General features: G+C 41.0%; 2 protein-coding genes across 3 annotated transcripts in view; one reads left to right on the top strand and one right to left on the bottom strand.

The window, feature by feature from the left end:
* Positions 1–123: 123 nt before the first annotated feature.
* CDK1 (cyclin dependent kinase 1) lies at positions 124–7,989 on the bottom strand. The gene is made up of 8 exons (XM_082764795.1): positions 7,898–7,989; positions 7,740–7,790; positions 7,117–7,273; positions 5,892–6,015; positions 5,337–5,507; positions 4,725–4,888; positions 4,453–4,594; positions 124–1,227 (listed from the first exon to the last, which is right to left on the bottom strand). Exons 1-8 carry the CDS (start codon positions 7,962–7,964, stop codon positions 1,111–1,113), a joined length of 993 nt encoding a protein of 330 aa, XP_082620921.1. The 5' UTR covers positions 7,965–7,989; the 3' UTR covers positions 124–1,110.
* A 6,925-nt stretch (positions 7,990–14,914) lies between these two features.
* ANK3 (ankyrin 3) overlaps positions 14,915–19,435 on the top strand; it is a 350,688-nt gene continuing 346,167 nt past the window's right edge. Inside the window, exon 1 of one of the 2 annotated variants that reach the window (XM_082764471.1) lies at positions 14,915–15,009. In XM_082764471.1, coding sequence (XP_082620597.1) covers positions 14,977–15,009 — 33 coding nt within the window. In that variant the 5' untranslated portion in view covers positions 14,915–14,976. The remainder of the gene's footprint in view (positions 15,010–19,435) is intronic. The other variant, XM_082764470.1, reaches the window with a different exon arrangement.

Below are 19,435 nucleotides of genomic sequence, written 5' to 3' on the forward strand. Positions count from 1 at the left end.
TTTCCATTGCTTTTTTCTTCTAATCTGGCATCCTGTCCCTACCGATGTACGCAAAAGCCAAGAATAGAGGTAGCAATTGGAAATGTAATCACGTACAATCATTTATTAGTATATAGCTTCATGAATTTTGTCTGAAGGTTTTATGATAGTCTCACTTGTATAGTTAAATGCTGGGGAGCTTTAGATTGCTCCTGTTTTAATAATGGAAGAGTCTGTAGACATGTAGCATCTCAAAATTATGATTACAATTCACACAGCAGCCTTGTTAAATCAACATTTACTTGAATATTCCTATATGAAGATATTAGCTTTTCAAGTATAATCCAGAAGGCTCTGCCTTTAATAAGAATCTGATGAGAACTGCATTACTACTAGCAGTTGAGAAGGGGCCCTGTTCATCAGTTACACATTGGTATATAGACACTCTCCCTGTAAAAGTTAAGATCACACACCTTACCTGTTCCATGAGTTAGAACTATGCTAATTCACAAATTAACATGCAACATCTAGGTAAATCCTTGGGCCTTCAGGATTACCGAAAAGTGCACACAGCAAAGATTTTTCCAAATACCTTCAGAAAAGCAAAGCCTAGAATGAGTTTGGCCATCTACTTCGCTTAAGTAGTAATCTGCAATTCTTCCGTTCAAATTATCTCGTTTTAAATGTCATTTGGCACATTCAGTGTAACGTCAGTCCTAAATTTCACTTGTGCATTACAATGACACAGCTTGATCTTCAGAAGAACTATCATATCAAAACCAGAAATTTAATAGTTTTAATTACCTGCTTTCATAGATAAGCAGTACCTTACCAGCACATTCTGAAGACGACTGTTCTTTTGTAGAGCACCTATAGTCTGGAAAGAAGTTGGGAGTCCTTAGCTGGATTTAAACCTTTATTTATAGAAAGTTCACTGCATTAATAGCAGTGATATTTGCACTGTATTTGAACTCAGCACTAATAGGTTAATATTTATATTTAGGTAACACTTAAACTGAAACAAACTAAACAGCCACAGTTTTAGAGCAGACAGACAGACAAAAGTTACAGACAGACTTAATAGTAGAAGTAATCACAATTATTTCACTCTGGTTGATTTAGTCCAAAGGTTTAGAATTTCTTAATCAGATTAGCAGGAAGGGTAGATTTATCCAAGTCATCGAAGTATGGATGGTTCAAGGCCATTTTGCCAGAAATTCTTTTCGCAGGATCATAAATTAACATTTTCTGGAAGAAAAGGAAAAGAAACACTTACTCCCTCATGGAACATATACTCAAATCATGTTAAGTAGATAATTACTTAACCACAGTAATAATCAGGTAACCATAGAGACATATTTTTTCTTGTGTTCCACAATTTCTCAAGGAAGTAGATGTCATTTCCACCTACGAGTCAGAACAGTATTAATACATAACAGAAAGCGAAGAAACATTTATCTTCATATTCAATAACCAAGCCCATGCCTGCAACAGGGGGGTAACATATGCTCTGTACTAAATGTGGAACCAGGCATCAAACAGCAATAATTGTTATTAGCATTAGCTTCTCAACTAAGTTAATAATTTTAGTCTGTTAAAGCCCAAAATGCTTAAATGGGCGTTTAATGCACAAGTGGTCCTACAGTTGTTCTGTTATACTGATATATAAGAAGTTGTTGTGAAATTGCTTCCCTTCAGTTTGGTGCAGCTGTTTACAGTTAAAATACAGTGATTTGTTCAGCTACAAGGTCCACTTAGGACAGAAGTGCACCTGCACACATAAAGCAGGTAGAACTGATTTAAGTTCTAAAACAGTTATAAGACCTGGATTTCTTTTCAGTAAGTTAATTCAGTTAGCTGAAGAACTCAGTAATAAAGTTGATGGGAAAAAATAGTGGATACCATAGCCACTGAAAGAGTCCCAGGACTTCCTAAAAAAGGCAAGAGAGTTGTAGATGCTTCTTTAAACTGCTAGCAAAACAATTTTTATCATGCAGTCAGGTCCAAAAGAGGAAAGGTAGGAAGCTACTTCATTTGACTGAGAAGCCATGTGCTTGCATGTAGACAAAGTTAAGCTAGACTGACATGCTGCAGTCTTCCTTCCAAGCCTCATAGGTTACACAGCCCCGAGAGGCCCCCTTAAATTTTCCCAAGCCTGGTAGAAAGCTCCTAAATGCTAAGAACTTATTTAAAAAACGCTCGCAGTCTTTTCCATTTTATTTGTCCTTACTAAAGGAAGATACATTTCAAATTCAAATAATCAGTATTCTACCAGTTGCTTTTCCCTATCTCCATAACTAATTGTGTTGTTGTGTTGTGTTTTTTTTTTTTCTAAAGTATAAATATTACTCTGCCCTGTAGTCCACCTTGACATTAAATTATCCTTGGACTTAATCTGACAGGGAGCTTGCTGTCCAAGTTGATTTAAACTACAGAATTTGCATTTATGTTCTCAGGGCTTCTGCCAAATGCAGTACAGCTTCTAGATTTAGCTCTGTATCTGCCCACATCTAAGTCAAGCAACACAGTTCCCTATAGCTACGCCCCAGAAGACAAGTATCCTATAGCTAATACTAATACCAAAGGTATCACAAAAAGGGGCAAATTTTCCTAAAAAAAAAAAAAAAAAAAAAAAAAAAAAAGAGGGGATGCTCCAATATCAGGACTACAGCACTTAACTGATATTTTAAATGACCATTTCTTTTCTGAGCAATCTGTCTGACAGACCAAAGCTTTTGATGATTGCCATCAATTGCTTAGAAATGCTAGCCACAGAAGTTATTTAACTCATGAATGTCTTCAACTTACAACCTCACTCAAGCTAATGGTCTTAACACAAAAAAAAAAAATGCAACCCCTTTTCAAAATTAGCTATTTTACTTGTTTCCAACTGCAAGTCTGTAGAAGTGAACGTTTTCATTGATATAACCTGTGCTTGTACTCTAGAATGAGCTATTCATTTTTGTTGCCTTCAAAGCTATGTTCCTGCTTCAGGCTTAAGTATCACAGGAAACTTAAATGGATTCCAGATGCACAATAATGCAACCATGTCACTGTTACCAGGCATTAATGCGAAGCTACATTTTTAATATTAATTTAAGGCAAAACTATAGAAGACTTAACAGAATTTAATATACTTTGAGATTAACAAAGTGTTAACATCACTTGATTAATTCTTTTTTGTCTGTGTCAAATGCCCCAAAATACAATCACAGAAGCAATTTTGTTTCAAACTGATATAATAGTGATACTGTCGGTGCATACAGAGGAATTATTTCCAACTTCAGTCAGTCATTTCTGTACAATGCCACTATAAGCTTCAGAGAGTGGTCCAAAACAACTGTGTGTTCAACTAATGTTGTTCAGTTTGCCAGCCTGAACCATGGCTCTGTTCTCACAAAGAACAAGTGAGAAGTTGTAGTCACTTGAGCTTCCTGAGTAACACCACTACAGAATACATAATAAACTTTCTTGTTTCTGACTGCTTAAAACATGAGCCAGCTAACAAGGATAATTGCTGTACAGCATTCCCCTTGTAGCAAGCTAGATCAGATGTTTTGACTTACCTTAAGATGCATAGAACACCCCCACCATATGCAAACCTGGATTGTGCAAATGTAGCTTTAGGAGAGCCAAACAATAAGATAACAAGGTACATTCTTGTACTTAGGTGCATGTAAGCACACCTGAGAAGTGACCTAGATTGCTCTACAGCATCAGCCCATGAGCTGGAAGAGCAGTAAACAGAAAGGTCTGATTGAAGAACTTGTCAAGTAAAAGCGTGTCTATGGTAGTTTAACTACACGGCCATGAAACTATAAAGTAGCCACAAAATACACCAGTTGAGTTAACCCGTCACAGCTAAAATTTCTAGCTTGATATTGAAAGGCAATTGACACAGACACTACAGACCGATGCGAACTTGGTCACTGATTTCACAGCTGATCAATAAATCCAGCTGTTTCCATCTCTAGTCAATTAAGACCACCAGGAAAGATGAATGAAGATGAGCCAGTCGCAATCAATACACATGCTACCACCCAGGAAGAATATTTCCAACTCGATGAGCAGTCATGCAACCACATCACAATTACGGCTGGCACCAAGACGGTGACAGCTACAGTTTGGGGGCAGGAGCTTTCACTTAGATCTGATGTTTGTAGAATTTCATCCTCACTTTCAAGTTGAGCCTGCCTTATCGGTATTAAATAAGCTAGGGCAAAACAGCTTAATGAAAAGAAAATTAATTATAGTCTAGTAGTCCTGATCAAGTTTGCTATTATGGAAAAACAAGTCAATTTCACATCAGGTATCAGGTTTGGGAGAATGACTGCCTGTACAACTGCAGGTGGCATTTGAAGATCTCCGTAATCTCCATTCTATCAAGCCTGATTAGCATGGCTGCAGATATTCTAGAGTATTTGAAACTACCTGCTCAGTTTTCTCACAAGCTGTTTAAGACAGGCTACTTACAGACAGCAGATCAAGTCCATCTTCATCTAAGTTTTTGACTTGTGTTTCCAGGCCGCCAGGTTTCCATTTGGGGAACGTGTTCTTGTAGTCTTGCAGGGATTCCACATCAGGCCATACTTCATTGTTGGGTGTCCCTAAAGCTCTGTGCAAGCAGAAGCAAAATACTGATCAGTCTAGTCTGAAAACTGCGTGCACTGTTATGATTTTATTAAGTGCAGAGCACTCTTGTGCAATACAGCACAAAAGCAAGGGAAAGGTCCAGCCTGACATACCTGAAGATTCTGAAGAGCTGGTCAATCTCTGAGTCCCCATGGAAAAGTGGCTTTTTAGTTGCCAGCTCAGCAAATATGGTACCTATGCTCCATATGTCTACGGGAGTAGAGTAACGAGCAGATCCTAGCAATACCTCTGGAGACCTGTACCACAGGGTCACTACCTGTTGAACAAGGACATTTTTTATTTTTTGTTTAGATGTTATGGAATTGGGTCCTCTAATCGACTATAAGCACAATGACTCATTATTAAGGAGCATTCACAGTTTTTTTAGTTAAAATAATTGCCAGTGCAATGTTTCAGTGAAAATGTTTGTAAGTGATGTTTGAAGCAAATAAGGGTAACAAACCCTATAAAAACAGCTGCCTAAAATCCAGAAAGAGCAGGAAGCATACGCAGCCACTCTGGCCCATCTGATTCACTGTCAAAGTACCAGTGGAATTCTTAAGATACATTTCAGAGTAAAACACAGTCAGAGAGCTGTAAAGCCATCAGGTAAAACATAATAGTCAGTTTATAACAACTGTAAGAGCTCCACAATTCTATTTTCAGCTGTTTCAGTCATAACCAGGAAGCATTGTCCAAATCACCAAAAGGATGTTCCAACTTACTTCATGAGTGTATACCCGCACTGGAATTCCAAAGGCTCGAGCTAATCCGAAGTCTGCCAGTTTAATCACTCCCTTGTCATCTATTAGAAGATTCTGAGGCTTTAGGTCTCTGTGCAGAACTCGTCTTGAATGGCAGAAGACAATACCTTGCAAGATTTGATACAGGTAACTCTGTAGACAGGATGAAGTGGGAGAGAAAAAAAAAAAAGGAAACACAATAACCTTCACTGCAAGTTCATGGTTCTGCAACATCAAGCTGCTTCCTTTTGTCAGGTCTCCCCACAGGAATAGGAAAGAGATCCAAAGCATTGCAGATACTGAGTTAATATCAATCTTAAAACCACAAAAATTAAGTGTTTATTTTACTTTAAGCCAGTTTAATTCCATAATTGAAAGAATGAAGCTGCATTTGAGAACAGAATTCTTTTTAAAAGATTCTATTACCCACACCTGCTTCCTTAACCTTTCATTCCTCCTCAAGGAGTTAAGAATCAAGCTTATAGCTTTGTAGGTCCATCTTCTTTAACTTATATATTAAATAATTATCCTCATTACCTTAACACGTGAACGATCCAAATACTGTCCAGATGGAATAGTATCCAAGTATTTCTTAAGATCCATCGAAAGGAATTCAAAAATGAGGTACAGTCTTGAATCCTGCATAAGAACATCCTGAAGACTGAAAATTGAGTGAACAGTCAACTCCATTGCAAAGTGCACGGACTCATTGTTACATTTCCCCTCTCAACAGGGACACAAGCTGACATTCCTAGGTTCCTCGTATGAAAATCTTACAAAGCTTTCAGTCTTCAAATATTAACAGACTTAGCGAGTTGCACTGTTGTTTGGAAAAATCAAGTACATCTGAAACATTGTCAAACAGCCTACATGTTTCCTCTTAAACTTATGTTCCCTCATGCCTCATGGGAAGACTAAGGAAAAAAAATGCAGTTTCTTTTTAAAAAGATGTGGGGTTTTCGTGTCTAGCTTCCATTCAAAGCTGGCTTACTACAGCAGCGCCTGAACTGCTAGAAGAGTTTAAGGGCTCTACATTAGAATGGGAACCTACTAGGTGCAGCAGGATTTGTGCAGGTTTAAGTGCACCTCCTCCACCCTTAGTAGGTTATAAGAGTTCCTAGATGCATGTATACATATATTGAGACACTACCCGGCTGGAATGTGGGGTTTCAAGTCACATTAAATCTAAGGTATTTTGCTGCATTAAAGAGCAGGTAAATCTTATGTGGGGAATACAATAGCTGTGACCAATTCTTCAAATCAGGTAGCCACTGATGGAAACTTCAGGCGTACTTCAGATGTGCCTGCTATGTCAGCGTGATAATACAACGCCTAAAGTTCTGCTACAAAACAGCAGGGAAGTGATTGATAACAGAGGCTCACATAAGGACACCAAGGTCAGATGATTTGTTCCAAGATTGCAAATAACCTTCTGAGACTGGCTAAAGAAATAGCTTTAAACAGTTTTCATGAAGTACGCTGTCTCCATTCAAACAATAACCATTCTGAAGATAATTAACATAAATTACAAAAGTCAATGAAGATTTCATCAATTCTTAGAGTGGAAAGGGGCAGCAGAAGAAAGTCTTAATTAAAAACTGGCATAAACACAGAATGCAGTACTATAGTATAATACAGTGTCTGCTTCACAGCAAACAGACAAATAGATTAACTCTCACTTCATGGGAACAGTGGAAAAATCATTTCTTATCTGAAGAGAGAGCCTTGCAAAGAATTTAGCTAAATACCAGCATACACATACCAGACTATATTGGGATGTTGCAGCTCTTTTAATAAGGAAATTTCTCGGATAGCAGTACTTGGCACACCTTCCTCCTCATTTTCTAGACGTATTTTCTTCATTGCAACCACTTGGCCTGTGATTTTGTGCCGACCTTTATACACCACGCCATAGGTACCTGAAAAAACAAGCAGTGAAATACATGTAGGAAATCCCAGTTTCAGGTGCAGATAAAACAGCGCAAATAAGAATTGATAATATAGGCAAGAGTCCCTGCAACCAAGTATTTTTTGCTCAGTTATTCAGCTTGATTACAAGCTATTACTTTGCTTTTGTATTGTAACCATGTAATAGGTGTTTACTTGAAGCAAGCCGCGCACAAGCAGCATTATTCCTCAGATAAGCACGAATTCCTCAGATAAGCTCAAACCGGCTGCTTGCAGGAAGATTCACAGCAAGGCTTCAGTTACGAAGCACCTTGCAGGCACTTAGCCTGTGTTTTACAGTTCATTTAGAGGCTTCTCGGAGCAACGCACCGCAAACTCGAGCACAGATAAGGCTGAGGCGTTAAACAGAGCCTGACTGCTGCGTTTAACGAGGCTTGCAGCGACCAGGAGGCTGCAGCACGCGGCTCCCGCACCCACCTTCCCCGATCTTCTCGATCTTGGTGTAGTCGTCCATCGCCGCGCCCGGGCCTGCAGCGGGAGACAAAAGGGATCGCGCGTCAGGGCCGGGCCTGGCGGGGGGCAGCGAGGGGGGCCCCGGCCGTTGCCCAGCGCCGCTACCGCGGCCCCGCGCCCACCTGAGGAGCCGCCGCCGCCGGGTCCCGCCGCGCTTCCTCCGCCTGGCGCGCGGCGGGCGCTGCGCATTCGAAATGGCCGCCGCTGCCCGCCGCCAATGGCGCGGCGCCGGGGCGATTCAAAGCGGCCAATCAGCGCCCGCCGCCGCCGCGGCGCCAAAGCCCTCCCGAAAGGCGGCTTTTACCGCTGCGGGGAATCGGCGCGGCCGGGCGCCTCAAACGCGCCGCGCGCGCGGCGTCCGCGTGGTTCGCGGCCGGCATGGCGGCGCGGGCGGGCGGTTTTGCCCCCTCAGCAGCGTCCGGGGGACGGTGCCTGGGGTGCAGGGGGGGCCCGGGCGGCAGCAAAGCGGGGCGGCACCCCCTGCAAACCCAGCAAAGCAAGGCCACACGCTTCTAAAAGCATAAGTAAAAGCCACCTGGGAACGAGGTGGTTCCAAACGTTGCAAAAGTGTGTGACTTCAATGTAAAATAGCTTCGGAAAGCAAATGTATTTCTGTCTTCCTAGGTCTATCCCTACAGGACAATTTGACTTTGCTGACCCGCTCCAGCCCCTGTTTTTCAGCTACACTGACAGTACTGGGCTAACACTCCTCTGGAAACATAGTCTCTGCAGTAGCGAGGCGTAAGCACTGTTCCACATTAAATTAACTGGTTTTAGTTACTTTTTTTGCGATGGTTAACAGAATCCTTGAAAGACAGCTGATCTCAAAAAACAACAACAACAAAAACAACAACTACGCATCTTCTCCTGTGAAAGCATATCTTTCAGACAGTGATTCCAGCAGGCAGAAGTGTTTACTGTGCGCTTCCTTCTCCCCTAGCCCATGGCTAGGCAAGATGCAAAAAGCAAGATGCAAAAGCAAGATGCAGCTCATTCAACTCCTCCCCCTCCAACATCCATAAGTTTCAGGGATAAAAATCCTTCACCTTCCTCTCCCTCCCAGGGAATTTTTGCTGCTGAGAAGCACACAGCACACATGCTCTCTGGTTTCTGCTTACCCTGTAGTTTGTGTTCCCAGCACTTGCTGGAGATTTACCTGCACAGAACAAAGCTCTCATCTCTGGGAAGTCCCAGGCAGAGGAACAGCCTCACAGCTTGTAGGAAATGAGTCCAACATGCTCTGCATTACACAGCCCCAGAGAAACTCCCCTATGTGCGTAACAAACCCAACACATCAGCACAGACTGACTGCACAGCTCAGACAAAGTGTATGTGACATGTCCCTCAGGCCTGACTTTGTGCACAGCCAGCCGTGGGACGGGGCTGCTTTGTATATCCAACACAAGACACAGCTGCTGCTGCTACCGATTCAGCTGGACTAATCCTGGCCCAGAAACCTTAGGAAGGTGGCCAAAGTCCACCTTTTCTTTCAGATAAAGAGAAAACGTATCTGGGAAATCCTAGACATATGGTAACCTCAGTTAACTTTATTGTGTTTTTTTTTTTATCAGTGTCATAAAAACTTAATACGATAAAATGTTATATTAAAATACATAGTTACTTATATAGAAATTCTGTCTGAAAGTACTAAATACGCTGAGCTAAAATTTTATTAAAAGTAGCATTTTTGCTTCCATTTTTAACCAACTTTAAAAAGTCATACGTTTCTCAGTCACGTTCATACAGTCATTTCTGGTAGACTTGTAACGTTTACTCTGAGTACTCAATGAATTTTCAGACTCAGAAAATGTTCCTTTTTCCATATATTCCATTTTTTCATTAATTTAGAGTGGTCAATACTAGGAAACACCAGAAGGAAGGCTGCTGTAAGGAGAAAAGCTATCTTTTAAATAGCAATACCAGCCTTCAGAGTTGCTCCTCGTGGCAGACAGCTGCCACCCACAACCTTGTGTCTTTTTTTCTCCTCAGATGGTGCCCAGGATTACAAGTTTGGGCTTTTCTGATACCTTTGTATGACATGCTTAAGGAAAAAGGGAAAAAAAAAAAAAAAAAGAAAAAAGGAAAAGCCAAGGGTGTGAATGGCTTTGAGATCAGTATCAGCCTGATTGCTGTTGCACTCAAAGCCCTGCATAGCTGCCCCTGCCTTATCTGTTCTTGTGATACTGCCTCAATGCATAAATTGTGCTGGTTTAATCACAAGTTAATCAGCTCAGGGAAATTATTTTGCTGTGCTCTCCACATTCAGTGAGCTAGCAGCTGTGCACCAACACCTCACAGCAGCACGCATGGACAATGCCATTGTGGGGGATGATTTCTTTCAGAGACAGAGGAGGTTGCTTTGCCCTTACCATATGCTAAGAGTGCTTAGTGGCTGTGGCAGTATTGACCCAAAGCAGCTTACACCAATTTCAGCTTGACCGTCCCTCAGCCCAGCACACCACATAGCTTTGCTTCCAGTGACACAGGTGCTACGTGCTCCACAGCCACACTCTGTACTCACTTGCTTTCCGTATAAAAGTTCTAGATAGCTCCTAACAAGGCAAAGTAAATTAGTGCTGTGACAGGTCTATACTTAAATTTGCCAAATATCAGTTTGACAGTTCTGCTTACCTTGTGTTTTCCTCCCTCCCTCTGTTGTCTGGTTATCTTTAGGATGGAAAAGATCTCCTTTCTGACTGGATAGCGCTTATCTCATTTTGATTATTTCTTTGGACATGACATGATACTGCTACACAGTGATACTGCTTGATACAAATGCGTACAACTGATACAACTACATTTGTATTTGCTTTTGTGTTTGAAGAGATTTACTGTTCTATTCAAAGGAGTAGTACCGAGCCTGGTGAGTCATGAGTGGACACAAGTACATTCTGGAATTTGTAAGCGTTCCCTGGGATTCCCATTTAAAGCAAAACATGGAATGAAAAGCAAAACTGAGGAAAAACACAAAGACATCTAGTTCTGCCTCGACAATATAATATCAACGTTTTATTTACATAAATGGGCAAAGGGCACATGTACTGAAACCTCTTCTGCATTCAAAACTTCTACTTGCTTGAACTGAAATGCCGTTTGTGCAAGGAAGATAGGATCAGACAATGCCAATCTCAGATTATGGTATTACAGTTGTATTCATGGCTAAGAAACCAATGTAATACTCTGAACAACTCCTAGTCTGAGCAGAGGGCAGCTGTGAGAGTCAGTATAGTCTTGTCTTTCATATAGTAGTTATATTCTCCTCAGCAAGAACATTATTGTAAAGAAGAGAGTGTATTCTGTCTTTTACATAATGATGGGATTAAAAAAAAAAGTGGACTTATTTGTGAATAATAATTAGGGTATCTAAAATAAATTGTGTTCACTGTAGTCAAAAGCACATAAACACAGACTTTGACTGACTTCTTTTAACATTTATTAAAAAGAAGATTATTTTGTTAGTATAACAAAGCAAAAGTAAAGTAGGAGTTACTTAGTAGCATTTAGGAAAACAAGAAAATATTAGAGGGGTGATACCTCTCTAACACATAGCTTAGATGATTAATTTAGCCCATTAAAAGTCTCTTGTTTTGCAGGACAATTCCCACTATTAAGAAACACGGAGAACAACTCTGTTGCTCATATCCTGTGTTAACATTTTGACAAAAATAAAAAATAAAAAGTCCTTCCAAGTAATGATTGAAAATAGAGCAAAAGCACAGAAGCAACTAAGAAAAAAAAAATACTATCTCCTTAAAGCATGAATATAAATATTTAAAATTCATTTGAAGTACTTGAACAGGTTCAAATGAACTTCAATATAATTTTTATAGCATGGTACATAGCATACACTAAAATACTTTACCTAAAGGGTTGCTGTGATTGCAATAATGGAAATATCAAAACAACACATCCACCTCAAATAATGAAGTTGTATATAGAAAGATATTTCAGTTCAGTGCTTATTCATATGTTTGTGTTTTCTAGGAGAAAACCTTAGCTGTATTTGAAGTCACTGAAGTTTTGTCTTGAGCTTTTACAAAACCATGCATTAACTTCCGTCGTGGATAGTGGGCGTGCAGCTAACACTGAGAAGGTAAATCAGCATAGCACATCTGGATGTAATGGGATCAATAAGTATAATGTTCATGGCACAGAAAGAAGAGTGAGGAGTTTAGAAAAGCTCCTGAAAACAAGTGTGCAGAGAGCACAGCGCGTGAGGAGTTTGTGGGAACGAACAAAAGAATGCAAAGTACCTGATCAGTGCATTGAGGTTAGGCTCCAGAAGCTAAAACATGCACAATCCCTGGATGTAAATTTTAATACATTATGTCAGTCCTGGCTTGGCCAAGTTCTTATCCCATAGTAGGGAATGCTTCACCACCACCAAAACTCTTCCTTTAGAGTGGAAATGTAGCTGGGTGGATACAAACCTCTAGAGTAATACCTACAAATATCCAACTTAGATTTTGTTTTAATAAGTTTAATTAGAAGAGAAAGATGAACAGGGTATATGTACCAAGCCAAAGAAAACAAAAAAAAAAAAAAAAAAAGCTTTTTTTTCTTTAAAACCTTTGGGCAAAAATCCAGGAAGCTACTAAAGCCATTGGCAAGATTCCCATTAGCTTCTGATGGGAAAAACTTTCACTCCTAAGGCATCTGAGATACAAACTGGAAAAAAAAGAAGAAAAAAAAAAAAAAAAAAGAAAGCTACTTCTTGGTTTTACACTTCACATAGCTTACAAGCCAAGAAGAAAAATAGCAAAATCTAATAAATTGCTTTTTAATGGGGGTTGAAAGCTCTAGTTAGAGTTACATACCTAGAATTCAATTCCCAATCCCTACTTACATGAGCAGTCCCCTATGTCTTTAGAGAGACCGTTTTTATGAGGCAAATGAGAAAAGCTCGTTAACAGAATACTTCAGCTGAAAAACTAAATCTGAGTCCCCTCTCTCTTAAGCCTCATCCACATGTGAGGCCCTGTCAATATCACTACAGCCATATGACTATCAGCAATCTTGCTCAGCTGGAGACAATTACACCAGCTAAGAATCTGTTTATTGCTATAGCTGTTTGATTTCAACAAATAATACTCCTTTTCCTAATTACTGCAGACTCAGCTTTTTTTCTGCATTCCTTATCTCTTTATCCTTGTTCGTTTTGTGACAACCACCTGCTACTGTGCTGTATCAGATCAAATACACTCCCATAGCATATTTAAATTCCAAACCTCAGTCAGGAAAGTCTGACCTGAAACCTCTCCTGAAGTAAGGGAAGTTAACATTTTTTGGCCCTGCAGGTATCATTCTAGCTGCCAAAAAGGAGGCATATTCTTCCAGATGAGAGTGTGGTTGAGACAAGTGAGGTATGTAAGCCTGTGGAAATGAACGTGAGATTTACATACGCACATAACATTTGGACTTGTTTAAAAACTCTTCCTCCTATCAATTGTGTGAGTTGACTTACAGGACATTCTTCACATACAGTAAAAAAAAATAAAAAAAAATGCATTTTAAGGTGCTATTTTAACATCTGCAAATTCTATTTAAACTTAAAATTTTCCTTTCTAAAGGGTGAAGGAAGGTAGTATGCAGTGACAGCATAACATGTGAGGCCCTATAAAAACAGCGTATGGTCCAGCCACAGAGCTGCTACTTGCTGCTGCCCATGACCATGCCTCTGCTTCATGCTCTTTTAGCCAACATGTATGTTGCTTTCTTTTTTTCCTTCTCTCCTCTGCTTCCCATTTCCCTGCGTGGGCTGAGGAAATGAGTCACATCCGAAATAAGAGGGAGAAAGACATTCTGGGGAAAAACTCTTGTTCTCCAGAAAAAGAAGTCCTGCTGATAGGGTTTTTGTGAAACTGATAGAAATTGACAGCAATTTTTAGATCTCAGTGGCTATCCCAGGTTGGGTTGTAAGTAGAGATTGATGAATTAGCATGCTTGCAAAGTTATGCTGTGCCCTGTGAAAGTGCAGCCCTATCAGTCAGCAATCAAGAATTAACTCCTTCACACTGGGCACAGCTAAGGTCTCTGTTTAAATACTTGTTTTTTGCCTCTGAATATAAATTAAAGAAGTATATATCTGGTGATAGTGACAAGCAATCAACTGCACAGTACCTCAAAGATACGTAAACACCTTTAGTCAGTTTATACATCCGTGTGCTCATTCGGTAAATTGCACCTGCAACGCGATGGTCCTTGATAGCAGAAAGTGATTTTATTAAGCAATATTTCTGGGTAAGTTAGTGCTTAATAACATTTGTTGTGTTTAACTGTTGTTAATTCTTAAATTATTTTCTAACGGAAAGATGAAAATAGATTGGTGCACCACAACAGACTTCTGAGAAGTAAAAACAGTAAGGAAATGGCATAGTCATTAAAGTTGCAATTGAAATAATTTGAATAGGTTGCGATGCAATCAATTTTAATGTGATCAATTAAAATACTTTAATAGGCATTTAAAAAGCACAAGTGCTAGGAACAGCTACAAACACAACTGCGCTGCTGGTTTGATCAATGCCACTCGTGTGTGAGGGCTGCCCAGCCTTCAGCTCTGCTGGGGTGCTGGGATCCAGGTGTATGGCACAGCTTCAGGTGCCTTGTGGCTGAGTTCCAGCTTATCGCTGCCAGTAGAAGCAGCCCCCGATCACCTTCAAGGCGTGAGGTGGGCTCGGGGAGCTTTCCCCCTGTGAGAGTTTGGGGCTGTATCGTAAGGGGTGCAGCAAAACCGCGCTGCTCGTCGTAGAAAACGGACCGCCGCCGCTTCACTCCGATAAGCAGTTCGTTGACGCTAAGCCAGACGGTTTAGTTTCTGCGGGTTTTATCATTATTTTCATATTTTAACAGGCTCGAGCCGCACTCCCCGCAGGACGTCCCGCGGGCGGGCAGCGGGCAGCAGCCCCCGGGCTCGCCTCAGCGAGGCCGCGGATCGCAGGTGAGGCGCGGGCGGCTGGAGGGGGAGCCCCCGGCCCCTCACAAGGGGCCCCTCACAAGGGGACCCCCCGGGGACCGTCCCGATCCCGGTGCCCCCGGGAGCCACTGGCGCCCGCCCCCGCCGCGGGAGGAGAGGCCCCGCCGGGCCCGGCTCCACCTGAGGGGGCGGCGAGGGGCGGGAGGGCCGGGCCGGGCCGGCTCTGCCCCCGCCGGGCGAGGCGAGGTGAGGAGAGGCGAGGAGGGGAGAGGCGAGGCGAGGAGCAACATGGCCTCCGCCGGACGGGGCGGCCCGGACCAGGTGAGCGCGCTGCCCCCGCCGCTTCCCCAGGCTCCGGGCTCCCCCCGCTCCTCCTCCTCCTCCTCCTCCTCCTCCTCACGGCCGCGCGGGCGGCGGTTGCTGTGGCGGGCCGCGGCCGTTAACGGTCACCGCCCGTGAGGGGCGGCGAGGCCGGCGCTGAGGGGTCGGGGGGAGCCGTCGGGCTGCCCTGAAGCGGCACCGCCACCGCTCTGACGAAGTAAAGGGAGAGCAAGCGTTGTCCTTCGCCCCACGGGGCTGCTTAAGCCAAGCTGGCGTCTGTGGGGTCGCTAAATCCTGAGACCCCCGTCTGAAGGACGCAGGTCCCCGTGAACATGAAGACACTACACCTCAGAGTTGTCAACTTTTCTTTTTTTTAGTCTCTTTAACCAGCTGGCACAGTGCGGTCTCTCATGTGTTCCCAAAGCGGGCAGCTTCCAGACTTACTCTGACAGGTTTGCAAGTGAGGCGGCATGGAAGCACTGAGCTCTCACAGAAGGCGTCTGCTCTCGCCCTACACACCGTGTGTGCTACCTCTTGCCCTTGGAGCAGTCTCACAGTTCCTGGGAAGCCTCAGCTTTTTTTTGTCCTTCGGGATCTGATCCTTTCCCACCGCTACTGGCAGCAGTTTTTCCACTGGTTTGAGAATGGTCAGGCCCTACACGCCTCGTGTGTACTTCTGCCTGTTGGGCTTTTTTCCTTCCCTGAGACACGGGTTTGTAGGATGCTTGGGTCCTGAGGCAATAGTGGCGGTATTTTTAGTGAGCTGCTTAGAAGAATTTTTTTTTTTTTTTTTTTTATCATAAATCTCTGAGGTCCTAGATGATATCTGTGGGAATTTGCTAATGCTCATTGCTTGACTTCTGTTACAAAATGATTGTGTTCTATCACATGTCATTGCTCTGCTGATATGTGCCAGAGGACAGGGCTGGGTGTTTATTGAACAAAAATTATCTCACCCATCTTTTCTGGGTACTAATCTATTGGTCATATGTTTTAGTTAAAATGGTGATATATATCTAATACAGCGATTTGCAATTTTACGTGAATATTTACTTCTGGATTAAAAGAAATATTTTTCTACGAACTATTGTTTTTTATAAGATAACTTCAGAGCTTTGCAGAGTGAGTCTAAAGCTACAGCATAGGAAATAAAAAGGCAGATATGGTTTTATTGCTGTACTACTTTCCTGTTAATAATTTAGGATGGCTCTTTTCTTTATTTCATTTTAATGTATTCTAAAATATATTTTTTTTCAGAAGTTCATATTTTAGAAAAATAAGAGGAGGAGTATAATACTTCTTTCTTGATTTTTTTTTTTGTTCATTTGCTATGATGGTTCTTGGTGTCAATGTCTAAAAGTAAGTTAATTATGCCTGGGGGTCACTGACAGTGCTCTATTTTGTGCTATAGTGTTTATACCTGGTCAGTTCACAGTACTGAACAAGTTTGGGGGTTGTCTAAAGCCTATAAGATGTCTTACTTTGAATTCTGGAAATTATAAACTTGTATAATTTGCTTGCCATTTAGCCTAACGTAAACTTAAGGCCTTCATGGGAAAAGAGAGGAGACAATGGTCTTATTGTTGTTCAGAAAAAAGAAACCAAACTGTTCAAATATGAAAGCTCATCTTATTCTCATAAGAAAAAAAAAAATACTGCTTAAGTGGAAAACTTATTTCACAGAATAAACTTTTGAGTGTGATCTGCAAGACCACAATTCTGCTCACAGCTGCTTTGAAAAACAAACTTTATTTTTTCCAATTATTGTAAGCTTTGGGAAAGATGGTGGGTTTTGTATTTTAAAACAAGACCATGTAGAATATAGATCAGGCTACCTGAGTCTTGAATTCTACATAAAAGTTTGGTATGGGAGTTTGCTGCTGCTGTTCATGCTGGTTTATCCTACGTTTTCAGCAGTTTAATTTTGCTTTTATTGTTTTCCTCTAATCCAAAGTTCTTGAAGCTTTGTTCTTACATATCCTATTTCTCAAAACTTGCTTTGGAAACTGTATATTCAGCGCTCTTGACAGCATGTAAAACCTAATGTGCTAATCCAGTGGTTGAATACCCATTGGAGGTTATTTTTGCCTGTCTGTGTTGCCTGAAGTGTGAATGTTTCCCATATACATTAGGTTTTGTGTTGAGCTGTTGATAATGGCACTTGCGGTCCTTTTGCCATAGCTCTCTGGGTGACAAAATAAGACCTGGCATGTTGCTTTAATTCTGAGAAAAGCATGGTTTTGCAATCTTTAATCAGGCAAAAATTTCTTAGCTCTTTGAGGGAGTTTGACAATGACTTGGCCCAAGGAAGACTTTTTTTTTTCCTTTTAAATAGCTCTTGGCACTTAATTGTTTACTTCTCTGGAAAAAGCTGAGTGGCACAGAACCTGGGGCATGAGGGTAGCATAAAATATTTTTGTGGGTTCTGTGGGCATGAATTCTAATCTGTATGTTAAATAAGTATTTATAGTGCTGACATGTACGAGAAGGAAAATAACAATGGTAATGTTTGACTTCTTCAAAACAAATCCTTCCAATAGATTTAAGTACACACACACACATATATATATTTCCCTTAATGTGATAAAACTAGTTTACATTTGCATTCCTTTCTCGCCTGAAGATTTGGGGAAATCAGGACAAATGGAAATATTGTCTTTTTTTCCTTTTTTCCTGTAGGGGGTTGGCTGGTGGGGAAATGAAGAAAGAACTCCCGACTCTTACTCCCATCTTCTGTGGAGAAGTTTAGTCACTAAGAAGTGGCAGAATTTTGCTTCTCTTCTGATAACTTGCATGTGCTGCTTGGTGATCTAGAGCTCTTGTTCTCAACTTTAAAATTTTTAAATGATGTAGGTGTTCATGTAAATACATAGAAAATGAGTTGCTTGCACCATGTGTTTTTGCTGCCTTTGTCATCAGGGCATGTATGACTGGAGAGGATGCGTCACCTATCGAAAATAGTGGGTGAGGAGGATGAAGAGGACAGCAGGGAAAATTGCATTATTAAAGTGCTGCTTAGTGTGATGGTGAAAGTTGGAGGAGCCTTGATCTGCCCAAGTCAATCATTGCCTGTTACAGTCTTCTCCCGTTTTATTGGTATCTTAATCAAAACCATCCAGGTTAGTCCTGGAGCAGTGGCTGCTGTTCCTTCCACACTTCCCTGTGACATCCTATAAAATTGAGGACTTGTGAGGACTCAAAGTGCGTGACTTGTGCAAAATGTATTAGCTGTATAGTTATATTGTAATTTCTTCTATTGAATCAACTTAAAACTTCATTTCCTAGTGACTTTTTGAAGAGAAAAAGGTCCAGTCTTTCCTTCAGTCTCCTTTTCTAATTGAGGAAGTTATTCTCCAAGGGCATACTTAGGTTGGTGCCCTTCAAAGGAGAAATTGTTCCAAGTTTCCATATAATAGTTGATGCATGCATCATGATTTTATCAGTATGTGATACCAGTTTTATCTGATTCTGACTTAAAAATGTTACGAGCTAATGGAAGGAGTTCTGTGTAGCCATAGTGGGGAGAGTTATTTTAAACAAGTTGTGATGACAGCTTCTTTTTGTAGGAGAAAGTACAATAACATTCTGCAATGACTGAGTAGTTAATAGGATATGCATGTCATATAAGAGCTTGTTTCTTATGAACTGTCCTGATGGAGACTTGATTTTAGGTTTTAAAAGCATCTTTGATAAAGCATCTATCTTGGAAAATATTTTGGAAAATATTTTTAAAGCAATCCTGATAGAGATCACTTTCAGATAACTCATACCTGTTCTATGCAACGTCTATGATCTTTGCATACTGCTCTTGCTAATACTACACTTTTTTCTTTTTAAGAAAAGATTATGGATTCTCAACTTCTGTTAATTATTTTTTTTTTTTATGGAAAAGTACAGAAAGAAAAGGTTATGAATGACTATGCCCTGACCTAATAATTAAAGTTCTGTTTTTGTGGGGTCAGGATTTCTGCTTCTTGCTGGAAGTTGCCGATTATGTGCAGTTGCTGAGAAGTTACACAGCATTAAGAAGGTGTTCAGGCCTGTACTTTTCTTCTGAATTTGAAAGTTAAAAGACTAAGGAAGACTTTGGTGGGAAACATTCTTACACAGACATTATACAAAACTGACTCTTGCTTGTTTTTGCCAAAATGTACTATTCTGTAGATTTTCATTGCATGTCTCAGTTTTAAAAGATTATCTGCTTTTCTGTTCCTTGCCATCATTTTCCGGGGGGAGTTCTTGGTTTTGGTTTATTTTTTTCACCCTGTAATCTCATTGTCATTTCTGTGACTATAATAGTTTCGCACAGCCGCAGGCAGCAGAGATGTTTCTGTGCAGGTTCGGTTTCCTCAAAACACCTGTTTAGCTTTAGGACTGGTTCATAGAAACTTTATCCTGAAATTGCTGGACTTACTGTGCAAAGAAC

Source organism: Aythya marila (assembly GCF_965140915.1).
Source record: "Aythya marila genome assembly, chromosome: 7".
Classification (NCBI taxonomy): domain Eukaryota; kingdom Metazoa; phylum Chordata; class Aves; order Anseriformes; family Anatidae; genus Aythya; species Aythya marila.

What these genes read in the sequence shown, in the direction of transcription:
- CDK1 (XM_082764795.1), bottom strand. Translation starts at nt 7,964, where the DNA reads ATGCGCAGCGCCCGCCGCGCGCCAGGCGGAGGAAGCGCGGCGGGACCC. An exon ending in GATCGAGAAGATCGGGGAAG is followed by an intron (nt 7,274 to 7,739) that starts GTGGGTGCGGGA and finishes TTGTTTTTTCAG; the next exon opens with GTACCTATGGCGTGGTGTAT. An exon ending in CAGCTCTTCAGAATCTTCAG is followed by an intron (nt 4,595 to 4,724) that starts GTATGTCAGGCT and finishes CTGCTTGCACAG; the next exon opens with AGCTTTAGGGACACCCAACA.